This window comes from Cornus florida, unplaced genomic scaffold (genome assembly GCF_030987335.1).
Source record: "Cornus florida cultivar Cherokee Brave unplaced genomic scaffold, ASM3098733v1 CherokeeBrave_3.0.0_Hap2_Chr08, whole genome shotgun sequence".
NCBI classification, from domain to species: domain Eukaryota; kingdom Viridiplantae; phylum Streptophyta; class Magnoliopsida; order Cornales; family Cornaceae; genus Cornus; species Cornus florida.
This window is the reverse complement of record NW_026775578.1, coordinates 60,743,386-60,760,559: the sequence shown is the minus strand read 5'-3', so window position 1 is coordinate 60,760,559 and position 17,174 is coordinate 60,743,386. Positions and strand designations below refer to the sequence as shown.

At 36.1% G+C, this 17,174-nt stretch overlaps 2 protein-coding genes across 2 annotated transcripts; both read right to left on the bottom strand.

The window, feature by feature from the left end:
- Positions 1 to 1,330: 1,330 nt before the first annotated feature.
- Positions 1,331 to 3,702, bottom strand: LOC132270366 (uncharacterized). The gene is made up of 5 exons (XM_059771543.1): positions 3,570 to 3,702; positions 2,976 to 3,311; positions 2,077 to 2,886; positions 1,877 to 1,995; positions 1,331 to 1,723 (listed from the first exon to the last, which is right to left on the bottom strand). Exons 1-5 carry the CDS (start codon positions 3,700 to 3,702, stop codon positions 1,331 to 1,333), a joined length of 1,791 nt encoding a protein of 596 aa, XP_059627526.1.
- Positions 3,703 to 9,533: 5,831 nt separating this feature from the next.
- LOC132271831 (1-aminocyclopropane-1-carboxylate oxidase homolog 1-like) lies at positions 9,534 to 10,584 on the bottom strand. The gene has a single exon (XM_059773325.1). The coding sequence runs from the start codon at positions 10,581 to 10,583 to the stop codon at positions 9,699 to 9,701; it is 885 nt and encodes a 294-aa protein (XP_059629308.1). The 5' UTR covers position 10,584; the 3' UTR covers positions 9,534 to 9,698.
- Between the last annotated feature and the right edge of the window lie 6,590 nt (positions 10,585 to 17,174).

Genomic DNA, 17,174 nt, shown 5'->3' with positions numbered 1-17,174 from the left:
GACTAGGATTTATTATCTAAAAATAAAATAGGAGCTTAAAAAAAATTGAAAAATATTCAGCCTGAAAAGAAAAATATTTTACTGAATACTTTGCTAAGGAAAAGGCTACCTATTGAGATTTGATCGAAAACTCCCATTAAACTGTGAAATTGAAGTGAAAAGTGGAAATAAGTTGAGTTGGGGAATTGCTGACTACTCTTTAGAGTGAAAGCTGTCTTGCTTAGAAAAACTGCTCAAAACAATTTTATCTTGATGTTTTTCGATCAATAAGGTTTAGACAATCAGCTGTTGAAATTCAACTAAAGATGGATTAGATTGGATTTCACACACATATGAACTTGCTAAATTAATTTCTAAATTTTTCAGTAAAATTTGCAAGTTTGATTTCATGTTTTGAGTACTTTCTGAGATTTGGAATTATTTGAAAAGTCTGTGGAGTCAAATATTTGATCTCTGAGATATTTTTAAAAAATTCTCTGAAAGGGTTTTGAATTATGTGTTAACTGGATGATTTTGATGATTCGTGATTTAGAGTAAAGTTTATAAAAAATAAAAAATAAAAAATAAAAAATTGAAAAATTTGGAAAATTCAAAAAGATTTTGATTTTTAGATTTTTAGTTTATTTTCTGTTGTTGTTGTTGTTTTTTTTTTTTTTTTTTTTATCACCGATGTGTTAAAATATTCTGGAAATTCATTGGAAAAGTTAATTATTTTTTTTTTTCAAAAATACACTATAGTTTTAAAACTGGAGGTCTTGAACCGGTTCAATAGGGGTGAACCGGTTCAAGCATGTCATTTAGCCGAGTCCATAGTTATTAAAAGCCCAAGGCGCACCGAGGCGCTAGAGGTCCCTTGGAACCTAGGCGCGAGTCGCACGGCGAGGCATGAGCTTGAGTTATGTGAGACACACAAGTAAAATTTTAAAACAATAATTCTTAGCAAAACTAACACAATTAAACAATGAACATCCAATAATAAAAACACTAAATTAATCTAAATATATCACAATTAAACCAATAAAGCAACCAGTAAAATAGAATAATTAAACTAAGAAAGCTATTTATTCATAAGAAATATTCAAAAGCAGCAAAACATAAACCAATTAACCATATATTATAAATTTATACTTGATGTCTTAAGCAAAAGCTATCATTTGACTCCAAAACAGATCCATCAAAAGATACTTAGTAGCCTACCAAATCTATAAAGTATCATAGTCAATACTTAGTAGCCTACCAAATCTATAAACCAAGCAACAAAATATTAGTTTCAGTTTTGAGTTTTGACAAGGACTCCTAAAACCAAAGTTACCAAACAATCTTAAGGGACCTAAATATCATCCTCTTCACCAAACAACATAGTCTCATCATCGTCCCCATCAAAAGATTTGTAACGCTCAGCATCTTCTTCCTCTTCTGTCTCTTCAGAGTTTGCCTCGTCATCATGTATGATTCGTAGTAAAGACGAGCATGAAGGTGTTGTCCTCTTTGTTGCCCTTGGAGCTGATCTTGATCTTAAATTATGGCTGGACTCTCCAGCCCCGGTAGCTTTAACAACTGCACCCCATGTCAAAGAGCCATCTTCAAACACCAACTCATTTTCGGCATCTACATCTTCATCCATTACTCCAACCAACCACTCATTGCTATCATCTATATCTTTTAAAAAGATGGGATCGATCCTATCACACATGTCATATTGTCGTTTTAGTACTCTATTATACTTGATGAAAAACAAATCATTCAATCGACATTGAGTTAGCCGGTTCCTCTTCTTGCTATGAAGTTGCATTAATTCAAATAATTAATAAGTATAAATGTATAACTGTTTATAATCTAATTTTTTATCATTGAATTACTAGTACTACAAACTTACATGTTCAAATACACTCCAATTTCGTTCACACCCAGATGCGCTACATGTGAGGCTAAGCACTTTAATAGCAAACTTTTGCAAATTAGGAGTTGTAGAACCATATGCGGACCACCAATCGGCTATTATTTACATATTATTAGTAAAAAATTAACAAAATTAAAATTCAAATATACTAAAAAATGATTAATTGACTTGTTTACCTGGTGCCCTTGACTTTCTTTGTCTAACAGCAATTGATGAGCCAAATAGACCATTAGCTTTCATATATCTACTCAACTCCAAAGAAATTTTATCTTGCTCTTCAGTGGTTGGAACCAATCTTTCTATGCATTGATATAAACCACCCATCACCTCTTCAACTTGCTCAATATTTGGATTGCTGTAAAAATATTCTGGGTTCAAGAAATGCCCAGCTGCATGCAAAGGGCGATGGAGTTGGATATTCCACCTAGTATCAATGATCTTAAAGATGTCCTTATACTTCTCCTCATTACCACCAAAAGCTTTAGCTATCGCTTCTTTAGCCCTTTCCATAACCTCATAAATATATCCCATTGGAGGCCTTCTCTCACCATCAACCAACTTAAGTACACGAACAAGAGGGCTTGCTACTTTGAGAGAGTACACAATGCTTGTCCAAAATGTAGGCATCAACACAATCTGTGCTACATTTTTCCCTTCTATCTCTTTCGCCCATTTACTGGAGATCCATTCTTGTGAAGTGAACATCTTCTTCAAGCAATCCTTTTGATGATGGATGCTTGATAACGTGATAAATGAAGTGGCAAATCGAGTCATTGCAGGTCTAAGCAACTCTTTATGTCCAGTATAATGCCTCATCATGTTCAACAAACCCGAACGGTTATAAATATAACCATTTAACATTATAGCTCTCTTTATGGTCCTCATTATATTTGCGATCTTAGCAATGTCCTCCAACATCAGGTCCACACAATGTGCAGCATAAGGTGACCAATACAAATGTCGGTACATTCCCTCCAACATTCTCCCTATTGTAAAGAAAGAAAATATGAATTAATAGAAGGCTAGAAGCAATAAACCTAAAATTTCCACATCAAGTACATATTTAAATTTATACCTGCCACAACATTAGAAGAGGCACTATCAGTGACTACTTGAATCACATTTGATACTCCAATTTGCTGCACGAACTTGTTAAGCAAGTCAAACATTTTTTCACCGGTCTTTGAATAAGAGGAAGCATCAACAGATTGAATGAACATTGTCCCTTTAAGACAATTCACCAGAAAATTAATCAAACACCAGTGTCTTTTATCCTCCCATCCATCTGCTATAATTGTGCATCCGCATTTTGCCCATTCCTCTCTATGATCCCGCATTAAATTGTCTGTATACTCCAGTTCTTTCTTGAGGAGGGGAAGTCTCACCTCATGATAAGAAGGAGGTTTCATTCCTGGACCATGTTAGCCAATAGCTTCAACAACTGGTGCAAAACTATCATAATTAAGGGCATTGAATGATGTCCCAGTATTATACATCCATCTTGCAAACCGTTGACATGCTTGGTTTCTAAGTTCTTTCTTGCAAGCATTATCAATTATTATTTACTTACCCTTGTCATTTTTTCTATTTTGCACAACTACTTACGGAGGAGGGGTGAAGTACAAATCAATAGGACCTTTCTGCTTTTACTTTTTTGATCAAATATTACTGCTTCCAGTTCCACTTGCCACTCTTTTACCCTTAACATCAATAATTGTTACATCATCCTCATCTTGATAATCCATGTCATCAAAATCAGACAACAAATTTGTGTGTTCCTTTTCTTCTTTCTTCTTGCTCATGTATTCTCTAATATCTTCTTTCACATGTTCAGGGCACTTTTTACATGCTTATCCATTTCTATATCCCCTTACAATGTGTTGCTTAGCCCTATAAACACCTCCTTTCATAACTTTTTCACAAAAATTACACGTTGTTGCATTCCTATCTTGCGGGTTTTGCAGGTGACAATAATTCCAACCTGGATCCTTTGACATTTTTTCCTATCTATTTACAATGAGAAATAGAATGGAGTCAATGGGACCAAGTTAAATTCAGCAAACAAGCATTCAGCAAACAAGCATTCAGGCAATGCAACAAACAGTATTCAAGCACAAACATTCAAAATTTAAATAATCTAGCAAATTCCAGCAAATAACATGCAGTAAATTGCATTCAAAAGAAGCCAAGAAGGGAGAAAAAAATGAGAGATAGAGATCCGAAAAAAATGAGAGGCAGAGATTAAAATAATAATAAAGAGACAAGTAGATGAAGAAAATAAAGAAAGAAAGAAAAAACAGAGGAGCAGAAACTGATGATAGATATATATATACAAGGTAATGTTATATAACTTATATACATAATTATATAGAATTAATTGTGTGCTAAGGAGTCCAATTTTAGTCCAATTTTCTTTTACCATTGGCATGATCAGTGGCTAGACGAAGGGCATATATTTAGTCCATCATAGCACATCAGCATTTTAGGCTAGAAAGAAGACTCAGAAAGGAGGAAAAATAAATAAATAAATTACAGACACGAAGAAAAATAGAGACCCAGAAAAAAATAAATAAAATAAGCCAGATGAGAGAGAGAGGAGGAGAGGAGAAGAGAAAAAAAGAGGAGGAGGGAAAAAAAAAAAAAAAAAAAAGACTACAGGAGTAAACTGTAGATGAAGGGAAAAAAAAATAAAAAATTGAAGGGCTTATATTTAGTCCATCATATTACATCAACATTTTAGGCTAGAGAGAAGACTCAGAAAGGAGGGAAAAAAAAAAATTACAGACACGAAGAAAAACAGAGACCCAGAAAAAAATAAAAAAAAAATAAACCGGATGAGAAAGAGAAGAGGAGAGGAAAGGAGAAGAGAATAGAAGAGAAGATGAGGAGGAGGGAAAAAAAAAAAAAAAATTAGAGTACTGGAGTAGACTGTAGATGAAGGAAAAAATATATATATATAAATAAAAAATAAAAATTGAAGGCCAGTTTGGCCGGAGAGAAGACAGAGAAAGGAGTAATCTGAAACTAGAAGATAGTGGGGGGGGGGGGGAATAGAGCCCCTAAACAGAGCCTGAAGAAAAAGAAAGAAAAACAGGGACCCAGAAAGAAGAAAAAAAAAAAAAATCGAGAAAGAAGAAAAATAGGAGAGCCAGAGAAAAAAAAAAAAAAACAGATGAGAGAGAGAAGAGGAGAGGAGTAAAGAAGAGAAGAGAAGAGGAGGAGGAAAAAAAAAAACTTAAATGAAATTACTGACCTGGGTTGTGGCTTCGTCGGAGCAACAGATTCAGATTCTAGATGTTTCTCTTCTCTTTTCTTTTCTTTTTTTCTTTCTTTCTCTCTCTTCTCTTTCCCACTTTTGACTTGTTGACTTTCCCACTCCATCATCACATTTCTTCTGCAGATTTTTATTGATTGGATATGTTGCCTCACAAGATGACAAAATTCCAATTTTTTACTTTTAAGTTTTCAAAGCTTTGAACTTCCAAAGCTGTATATATATACTAAATATAATAATATAAACTATAACCAGTCAAACACAAAATATATGCTGCATAATACATGAGGCGTGCCTAATACAACCTTCAAGGCGCAGCCCAGGCTCGCGCCTAGTGGAGGTCGCTGCGCCTGGGCTATTGTGAGGCGTAGTTGCTGCACCTATAGGCGCCTGTGCCCAGGCGCGCTTTTAACAACCATGGCCGAGTCTCAAATGACTGTCCATCTTGAACCGGTTCAAGATAGCTGAACCGGTTCAAGCTTAATACACAATTGTGCGCTGTCCTTCTTGAACCGGTTTAAGAAGGCTGAATCGGTTCAAGAGCTTGGGTATTTTGGTTTAAATCATGCTTCAGGCCTCATTTTTGCATACAACACTCCATCTTTCTTGCTCTCCTTCACTCCATGTCATTACCCCAACTCAAAATTTATATCCATATGCATCATATCATATATTTTTGTCATTCATTTATGATATATATGATCATTACATGATATACATAAGATTGAAGACAAGAATTAAAGAGTGTGAACATTAAAAATTTGTAAAATGGGTTTGAATGGAAGTTATGGAGTTTGGGCTTAAAATCTTGGAGGATTGATTAAGTTTTTGCATTGATTGAAGAGATTGAAGCTTTATTGTGTTTAGAGGATAGAATCTTGCAATTGTTGATTAATTTTTGGAAATATTGAAGAAGAAATTAAGCCATTCTATCAACACTTTTGGAGTTGCACACCAAGTGTTTGATAAAATTCCTGAAAGAGTTACAAGCTTCAAAGTGAGAAATTTTCTAAATAACATGGCTCCTAAATTGACTAAGGAAGCAAAGGGAAAAGGAATTATGAATCCAAGACCACCAAAAAGGTCCCGTACCAGCATCTCCATCCAAGAACCTCAAAGTGGTTCACAAGCATGGCTACAATGAGATATCCATCAATTTCTAGCACTAGTATGATTGAATTTGATGAGTCCCAATTTTACAATGAGGAAGCTTGGAAGGTGTATCTCTCTGTTTACAAGGATGGGCCAATAAAGACAGAAAGGAATGTTAATCATCAAAAACTCCAAGACACAGTAGGGTGCAAACTAGTGAACTACATCAAATCGAATAATTGGCTTTACTTCACTAAGCTTGACAAAGGCTATTATTATTGTTCGGATATGATTAGTTATTTCTATGCTACTATCCGTGAAGTTCATGACACTTACTTCATTGTCTCTCTGTTTGGAGTTGATTATACTGTTGAAAAGAAGGATATTGAGACTATTCTTGGTCTTTAGGACAATCGTCATTTTAGTAGACATACTCTGCCTTTGACAGTCACGGGTCCTGATTTTACCCGGATTGTTCCAAAGATATGTGTGTCAAACTCTTCACTGAACCAAGATAGTATTCCAACTTGCTTTCTGACAGATGAAGCGGCCTTCTTCAACTTATTTGCTATGGCTAATCTGGGCTACTTCGAAAAAAAGGATGAACTACCTCTTGAGCGAGCACAAGTGCTTTATTTTCTTGCTAATAATGAGACTATACTGCTTGCAGAATCTATTGTGTAACTTATGATAGCTCATTACAAGAAAAAATCTCACAAGTATTCTTCTCCGTTTCCAATGATCATCATGGAAATTCTTAAACAGAAGAATGTGCAGATTCCTCCAAGGGCTTATCATAAACCTATCATGACTGAATTGGATCCTCGTACTTTGAACAAGTCAAAGACTGCTCGGGAGAATGCTAGAAAAGCAAGGAGATCTGTTGATAAAAGGTCATCACAGGTTTCAGAGATTACTCAGCTATTTCCTCCAAAAGGAAATTTCACAAGAGCAGATGCCAACGTCGTGTATTCTCATCTACTTTAGCATCAGAATTCGTTGTTTGATAGGATGGTGGTTGAGATCCAGGATCTCAAACAACAGATAACTCAGCTGAGAGGACAACCATCAAGAGTTCCAGATGAAGATGTATACAGACCTACACCTCCAGATCCATCTCTGAGAGCTGAAGATGAGGAAGAAGATGAATAAGGGGATGAGTATACAGATGAGGATGAGGAGGAGAGTGGTGAAGACTAAGGATGAAGTTTATTATCTCTGAGTGGTTGAGGGGACATGATGCTGCTTTTAATGTTATTTTCTTATGCATCATGACATCATGTTTTGTTTAATTATTGCACATCTTGTCTGTCTTTTTGGATATTCATGGAATATGCTTTAAATGACTTTGGTATATGCTTATTTAGAATATGCTCTACTGTTCTTTGTCAATTTGTTACAAAAAAAGGGGAGATACCAAAGTATGATTTTAAGAGGGAGAGAACAGATAATCAAAATCATATATATATACTTAAGGGGAAGTTTTTATAAATTTTTATATATTAAACTTCACTAGTAGTGTTGCTTGATAGTGTGCAAGAATCGGGTCAAGTTTAGTATCTAAGAAGAATGGTGATCATATGTCCAATTTTTGCCTTTTCACAATGAATGTAATTTACTTTTCTGCTTTGGGGTAGATTGCAAAAATTATTTTTAGGGTTTTGTCACGAGGGGGAGATTGTGAGAAATTAATTTATTTTTGGCAATTATCGTAGACATAACAAGTCCAAGTTGAGTTGTAATTCAAATTACTTGTTCTACAAGTTATCAAGTTCGACAGGGACTACAGAACTAGGAAGATGTTCAAACTTACCATACTTGAAGATTTTTGAAGAATAAGGTAAGAACACCACTTTAGGAAGGATTCTAAACAAGGTTGGACACATTCTACACTTACCATTTTGGTCGGAATTTACCGTAGAATGAATCTAGGTTGAAGGAACTAAAAAATTCAGATCTGCCAACCTTGAACTAGTTCAGCCCCTCTGAACCGGTTCAAGATGCTCAAGTTTGGCTTTGAAAATTCTCTGCCAAACTTGAACCAGTTCAAGATGTCTTGTTTGCAATACAACTTCAGTTTCCTTATCCTGAATTGTTCACCAGTTAGTCTAGAATTGTACCAAATCCTATGTATGAATTTTTCCTTATTTTCAGAAAAATTAGGTCATTCTATTCTCTATATAAACCATGTCATATACATTGGTTTATTTACAGTTTTTAATCATTATTCATATATCATACAAAGCCTTAGCAAGTTTATCCCTCTCAAAAAATCAAAGTTGATTTTTCTGGTGTCTTCCTAGAACATACACATATTTACCTAGTTAGGTTAGAGTTGTGGAGTTTGAATCCTAATCGTGATCATACAGTCGTATTAACATCGATCAGACTATACAGATCTTCTTCTACATCATTCAAACGGTTGAAGAACAGAAATAAACGCAGTCACACTTTGGAAGGGTTTGAGCATTCGTGGAGTGCTATCTGATCTACCTGCTACTCTTCTATAAATATCAAGTCTAAACATGAAGTCAAGTTACTGTTGGACGGGGAGTCGCAAAGCTAGAGGATCGTCAGCGGTTGGTGTTCGGTAGAACGATAGAGTGTGAGCCAGAGTCAAAGTTCAGTATACTTTGTTTCCATAGTGGATTGATTTACTTTAGACTACACAAGTCCATGAGGTTTTTCCCATAACAGTTGACGTATTTTATCAACTGGGGTTTTCTCGCTAAAATCCTGGTGTCATCTCTAACTTTGCTTTGCTTTATTTTATTTGCATGTGATTAATTGCTTAATTGCTAAAATAAGTAAAGTTAATAACGGCACATATCTGTTTTATAAAATCTAAAACTTTCCTGAAATACGAATCGCTGCGTACGATTCACACATACTAAGTCACATAAAGCGGGAACGGGAGCAAATTCGAGAGCAGGAGAGTGAGAGAAGCAAAATTAAGTTATAAATAGTGAGAATTTGAGTCAGAACGCGTGCAAAGTGTGAAAGCAGAAGCGCACCCGAAACGTGAAAGCGACACCCATTAAAAAGAATTGGGTGACTTAGTGTATGTATGCATGTAATTAATTATGTCAGGTAATATATATGTGTATGTGTGAATGAAATATTATACGCAATATAATTTTATTAATATACATACAATATAAAAAATGAAAGAATAATTTGAAGACTTAATTATTAAGTATTTCGGTCACAAACAATGATAGAACATAAAGCTAATTGATTGCGCACGCTTTTCCGGCAAAGCCGGTGTGTACATTCCATAGAAAATATTAAATATTATTATTTTCAAATAAAAAAATATATAATTAGAAGGTGCTCTAATTGATTAATATACATAAATTTCTAAAGGGAACAATAGAAACTTCTCTACTAATTAATATTAATAAGAAATTTCTAAAATTTCTATATTTTTTTTTATTTTTTATTTTTCGGTAAATCAATTTCGTTGAAGGAAAAGGGGAAACTGTATTTTGATTTTCTAATGCAAAAAATTGAAATATATTTTACCTGAAGAAAGTCCCCAATGTTAATTATCAACCCTCCGGGAAGAGGTTTGACGTCCACCCACTCCTCACCATGCTTGACTTGCAAACCATGCACCTGGTTCTGCAACAAGACTGTCATAAACGAAGGATCAGTGTGTGATGTAATCCCCAGCGTCAGATCAGGCTGAGGACAGTAAGGGTAGCAGTGGCCGAGAAACACCCTAGCATCAGAAAAAGTCAACTCTTTAAACTTGGCAGCCTCCAACCCTAACCCTTCACACAGTAACTCCATCACCGTCTCACTTACCATCTTCGCATGGATGTCCCACTCCACCACCTCCCTCCGGCACACCACCGGTATCTCCTCCGCGTTGGGTGGCTCCGGCCCCGTCCACACCTGCAGCGAATCATGCCAGCTAGCTGCCTTAGACCGATACAAATCATTATTGCTCGTGTACATGACACCGCGTCCCTCTTCTCGCTTGTAGTGCTTCGCCTTCACCTCCGGTGGCTGGTCGTGGAACGCCTTGATGGCGGCGATGGTCTCGTCTAGCATGGAGACTGGCAAGCCGTGGTTGATCACCTGGAAGAATCCCCAGGTTTTCGCGGCTTCTCGGATTTGTTGGACAATCTTTGGCCTATGAAGCTCGGATTTTATGCCTGAGAGATCGACGAGAGGGATTGCGGTGCAAGTGGAAGAAGATTTGAGATTGGGGAGGGTTTCGGGAGGGTGTAGGAAGAAGCTAGGGATGGTGGTGATGCCGGAATCAGAAAGACCTTTGACGCCCATTTTCGACTGGTCGAACTTTTTCATTTCCTTCATCCTCTCATAACCCACAGTTGCAAAGCCTGAAGAAGCCATCTTCCAGCTTACACTAGTACAGTGTGTCCATGTGTGATATATATAAATATATAGAATTTTTAATGCAATATCAGTTATATATATAGCCGTCTTTCTTGAACAGATATATATATACCCAGTTCCTTGTTATAATGTATATAGCCGTCTTTCTTGAACAGATATATATATATATATATATATATATATATATATATATATATAGCACAAGGGTGTGTGTAGGATCGATCAATAATAATGATACTAAACGATTAATAATATAAGATTAAATAACAAGATTTAAACAAGAGTTGAACAGACTTACAGAAAACTTTCTTTATTAAACTTCCAAGCTAATACAGAGAAATATTACAAAAGAGAGAAAAGGAAATTGAAAGATACATTGATGGGAAACTTTGCCCTCTATTTATACATAAAATGGACTTGAAATTATCATTTTGAAATCCGCATAGTGCATGGGATCGTGTGCTAAAATATTGCAGTCGGTCGGCCCACCACTAAGTTCTGTCTCCTTATCGGATGGAATGTAGATATTAGATGAAGGACATACTGTAGAACCAAAGACTTTTGGGAAAAAGTTCTTTGGCTGCTTCTGTCGGCAGGATAAGAGGAATCTTTACTTTTTGGGTGGATTCATCTTGTCCATCAAGTGACTGGTGAGAGAGTCCCAATAGTCTGCTACTGTAGGCTCATCTTCAGAAATAAGATCTTCATTGGGATCTTGTGCATAACCGGCTAGACAGGAAAACTGATTACCGTCTTGACTGGTCTGGCTAGAGACTGACACCATGGATGCATCATCTCGTACTGTAGGAGTGGAGGAATCAAAGGATTTAACAAATTTGGTCCTCATAAAATCCATGCATTTAACCATTAAATCAGCTTCGGTAATTAATGGTTGTTGTTTTCTGATCATATCTTTAACAAGTTCAAATGGGTTAAAGATTTCGGGTTCTGGAATAGTTAACTTTGGAATCTTATCCATGTATTCCAGTGTTTTCTTTCTGATCTGATGGAGGAGGGCTTGGATAGGTTCTTGAGTCATGCCTGACCACCATCGGTAATAAAAGATCCTCTGGAGGACTGGTAACTTATCAGTGGTATAACCACATTGGAAATCCCATTTCCAAATCCAAGGGATTACAAATTCAGTAAAGAACAATAGGGTGGATTTCCCTACAGGAATATTATCCTGCCCTCGTAATTGAGGATGAAATTGTTGCCATGGTAAGTATAATTGGCTGATAGATTCGGGCAACATATCCAGATCAGGGCCAAATATAGCCTACCAGGGTATAACCCAGCTGGGGAAATCAGCCTTAACTGATTGAGGGCATATCTTGAAGAACCAAGAATGCTTATGCTTCGGATTTTGATAAAAGAACGAATATGTCCAAGCTGAGATATAATCCCAATAATTATAACTGTGACCATAGGATATTTTCCTTGAAAAATTGGGATTTAATCCCCAGTCACTAGGCCGTATAAGCCTCTTAAAGATAGCTTTACTATAAGTAAGAGGACTATCTTTGGAATTCGGAAATTACTTCGTGTGGTTGATCTCCACAGAGGAAGTTTCAGTAAGAATGGCTTCATAGATATATCTATGGCGACCATCCGGTGCAGCATATTGTTGAGTTTGGAAATATCTGGATTTTACTTCCCAAGGATCTGGCATCCATTGCTCATCTTGAGAATCCAGTATCAGTACTGTTTGAATATACCTTTGATTAGGTATCCATGGAGTTTCTTGTTCAAGAACCTCTTTCATGGTTGGTTTCTGTTGTTTTTGCTGGGAACTGCTGCTTCCTTTAGAAGGTGTGTTGAGCAGATCAGCAACATGTTCCAAGTATGGAAATTGATCATCAGTGAGTGGTATAACCACTTTGGCCTTAGCCTTGTTTTTGCCACGAGCCTTTAGAGTATTACCCCGGCCCTGCCCATGGGGGGGCGGATTCATGAACCCTGCAAAAATTCACGAGTTAGAAAATCAGGTAAAGAATTAGAACTGCCTTTAATATATTCAATAGAAAAATCAAAAGCAGATAAATCAGCTTGCCAACCAGCAAATATCTATTTGGACTTTAAATTCTTTACATCTTTTTCCAGTACTTGTTTAGCAGCACTACAATCAATGCGTAACAAGAATTTCTGATTGATTAAATCATCTTGGAATGTATAAATGCATTTAACCAAAGAAAGAATTTCCTTTTTGATGGTTGAATAATTTAATTGTGCATTTTTCCAAGTTCCTGAAGTGAAGCGAACAAGCTCCTCTGTTCCTGTGTTTGGATTTTTCTGTTTAAGAATACCACCGTATCCAATATTGGAGGCATCTGTTTCCACAATTTTGAACCATGAAGAATTGGCTAGAGCTAAGCAAGGAATTTGTTTGGCTCTGAGTTTAATCTTCTGGACTGCCTTGGTGTGTTCCAAAGTCCATGGGGAAGGAGATTTCCTTAACCTTGCGGTATCAGAGCCATGATGGCTTAATTTCTTATTGTTAATGCTTTTTAGGTTCTGGTAGCATGATTATTATCGTAATTATGTAATGAACAATATGAATATTATTCTGTCTAAATTATGTTTATCCCAGATTCAATTATGGGTCGTCCAAAAGTCGCGTTGGAATGTTTAACCCGTTTTTGCATTAGATTGCTGCACAGGGTATTGTTTCCAGTAAATCGTTGACAGACGAGTAATAGAATCTCTCTTAAGCAGAAAGACGACAGAATAGTAACTTACTGTTCACTATATAATATTATAATATTTATACTATGCAGACCTTAAAGCATTAACAATAATTAACAGACATGTTACAACCATCTTCTTCCTCCTCTTCAGGAATACAGGAAAACCAGGATTCAGAACTGGTAAAAAATACGGAAGTAGTGGAATGGACCAATGTTCAAAATAAATTGAACAGACGGACTATCCCTCCAGTAAATGCAAAAAGCATTTACAAAATCGGAATGCTTAATTTAACTGATCTATGGACTATCAAGACCATGGAACAGACCATGCAATTAAGCACTAAGGATACAATAATTAAGTTATTGTCTTCTCGTGACCTTCAGAGGCACATGCATAAATATAAGTACATCCATATAGGTTTAATTCAAATTGCTTTTAAACCTTTAACCTTGTTAGGTATGGATGCTTGTATTCAAGCAACCCTTAAGGATGCTCGATGTCTGAAATTTCACCCTTCCTTGATGGGTGCACTGGAAACCAGTCTATGTCATGGACCGGTTTATTTTAATGTCTATCCTAGTCTGAATTTATCTTTGACAGATAAAAATATCCATGAGGCAGTTAGTCTTAGGGTTCAGACTTATGGGTATGATTACTTACCTGGATCGGAAGTGATAAGTGTTATTTATCGCATCCATTACAAAGTACTTGATACTATGTGTCCCAATGCCATACGCAAAGACTCTAAAGGAGTAACAGCGTTATGGGATACCAACATGTACACATCAAATGTTGCCACAAAAAGGATGATTCCTTGGAGTGAGATAACATTTCCTGAACACTGGACGATTTCTAATGCCGTTCCAGCACAGCCAATTGCTAATCATAGCTTAGACTGTGTTATTTAGGACCAAGATGGTGATGTTTTTCTGAATTTCAGAAAATCCATCGATCTATCCAGATCTACATCATCTAAAGGAAGTCATCTTCCTTATCATGTTTCTTGTCCTCCTTCTCGACATTCGATCTCGTCGGATTACCGAAAGGAAGAAATCCCTGAAGCGGTTGGTTCCAAACTCAAGCTGAAAGGAATACAGCAATCTCAGAATCAAATTCCCAGAGGAGTCTACGAGAAAGCACCAATAGGTATGTCTCGTCGCCAAATCAGAATTGAATTCAGCCCAACTCCATCTGAAATGGGAATCGGAAATGAATCTGTCAAGGATCAATTTGATGATCCTCCAGACATCAATGACCCTCATGAATATTAGTTTTAATGGATTTTGTCCCTGATAAAATTACCATTAATACTGAATTTCAACAGGATCAATATAAAGAATTCAGAAATTGGTATTTTAAAGTTTTTGACCAAAATCAATTACAGCTTTTTAAAACCCAATTTTATGAATTTCTACAAGAACACAAAATGGTTATACCTTTTGTTTCTTGGTTCTACATGACCAATCATTCTCTTGTTAATATAAACATATTGGATGATTTTCTCAAACCATGGACCACATCTGAAGATAAGGTTTTTCACTCTGTCCATCCTCCCACTGAACATCTAATTCTGAAAAGAATTGACCCTGACAGTGGTTCTAAAGTGGAAACCAAGGCTTATAGCCAACCCAGAATAATTGATCCATCCTGTAATGCTACTAAAAAGGACATTTCTCATGTTTACAGGCAGAACAATTACACTAATGTTTGCTTATAAACGATAGGGTCCCAGCTTGGGAGAATTGAAACGGGAATTGACACGGTATTAAATACAATTAATACTAAGTGTATTACTGTTAAAACTTCTCCTCCAAAAGCTTCCTTATCCAAAGCATTGGTGAAACCTACAATTGAAGTTCAAGGCTTCAATCTGACACATCCTAAGAAGAATGAAGAATTTCTTACTCTTCTTACTCAGAAAATTCAAGGACTCAAAATTCAGACTTTATCCCATGATGAATCTGAAATTGGTTCTGATTCTGAGAATGTGTTACCTCATATTGAGGTATTCCAAAATGATTTTACTCAGATGCCTGAGTTAAACCGAATTGTCTATGATAAGAATATCCACTCTAATACAGCCCCTGCTCCGAGTAGATATTATTATCCCAGACCCACACCTCAAGATATCTTGTATGAAGAAGATTATTTTCATACACAGAAATCTTTTCATGGCAAGACCATTTATGAATGGAACATAGATGGCAAATCTGATTATCAGATTTACGAGGTTATTCATCAAATATTGATGTATAGCCAAGTTTGTAAAATCAACAACAATACTGACCCAACCATTGCTAAGTTTGTCGTTGCTGGTTTTACAGGAATCCTTAAAGGATGGTGGGATAATGTTCTCACTGACATTCAGAAAGCTGAAATCTTTTCTGCTACCAAGCTTGTTAAAGATGAAGCTACTCAACAAGCAGGACCTGCTCCTGATGCGGTTTACACCCTCATTACCACTATTATCCAACATTTTGTTGGCCCTGAAAGTGCTAATAATGAGCGGAGTCGTGAACTTCTACAGAATTTACGATGTCCATCTTTAACTCATTTTCGGTGGTATAAAGATGTCTTCTTGGCAAAGGTTCTCCAACTCAATGATGCAAATCATGAGCATTGGAAGGCAAAATTTGTGGATGGTTTACCAACCTTTTTTGCCGAAAGAATCAGGAAAAAGCTTAGAGAGATGAATAATGGTATCTCTATCCCTTACAGAAACTATACCTATGGTGGACTAGTCAACATTGTAATCCAGGAAGGTCTAGCTTTCTGTAATGATCTGAAATTACAATCCCAGTTAAAATCACAAAGATTAACTGGTCGAAAGGAAGTAAGTGAATTTTGTGATCAATTTGCCTACCAAACTCCCTTATCTTATCCTAAACCTAGGAAAAGAAATAAGGTTGAAAAACCTTATAAAAGGAAGTATTCCGAAAGAAAGAATTATTCAAAGAAAAAGGATAATTCTAAACAGTATACTAAGCCTAAAAGGAAATATATTCCTAAAACAACGGGTAAAGGAAAACCCAAAGCTGAGGCTAAATGTTTCAAATGTGGACGTATCGGCCACTATGCAAACAAGTGCAGAACTAAGGAGAAACTCAGTAGTCTTCATATCGAAGAAGAACTGAGACTTCAATTAAGTAAATTGTTACTTAATACTAGTTCTTCTGAATCAGAATCATCAAGTGATTATGGGGATGTTGTCATGGAATTACAGTCTTCTTCTTCCTCTGAAGCAGAGATTGCAAACCCCAGATGTTCCTGTAATCCCTCGCATGATGATTATTATAAGGCAATTGTTGAGATGAATGGGTTAAGCTTAAATGTTTTGACTTCGACTCAACAATCCTTATTGGATCTTATAGATCATATCCAGGATCCTCAAATCAAGATGAAAGTCTTTGAAATAGGTTCTGCTCTGGCACGATCTAATGAGGATACGGATAATCCAGATTTTCTGAGAGCAGAAAATCATTACAGTATGAAAGAAGTTCTAAGCAGATTAGAACACCAAGGACAAAATTCTCGTCCTGCTAATCTCCCTGATCTCAGAATGGAGATTAATCTTTTAAAAGAAGAAATTCGTCAATTAAAGTCTCGTCAGACTAAGATGGATTTGGAAATTACTCTTTTAAAAGCAAAATCTGCAATTCCATCTTCATCATCCAATGATGAAGTCCCTCAATCAGAAGGTACTAATTATCTCCAACTCTTGAATCAAGTTACTTACCAAAAATGGTATATATCTATCAATTTGGTAATTAATCAGGAGTACACAATCACTAATGCAATTGCCTTAGTTGATAGTGGTGCAGACATGAACTGCATACAGGAAGGATTGGTTCC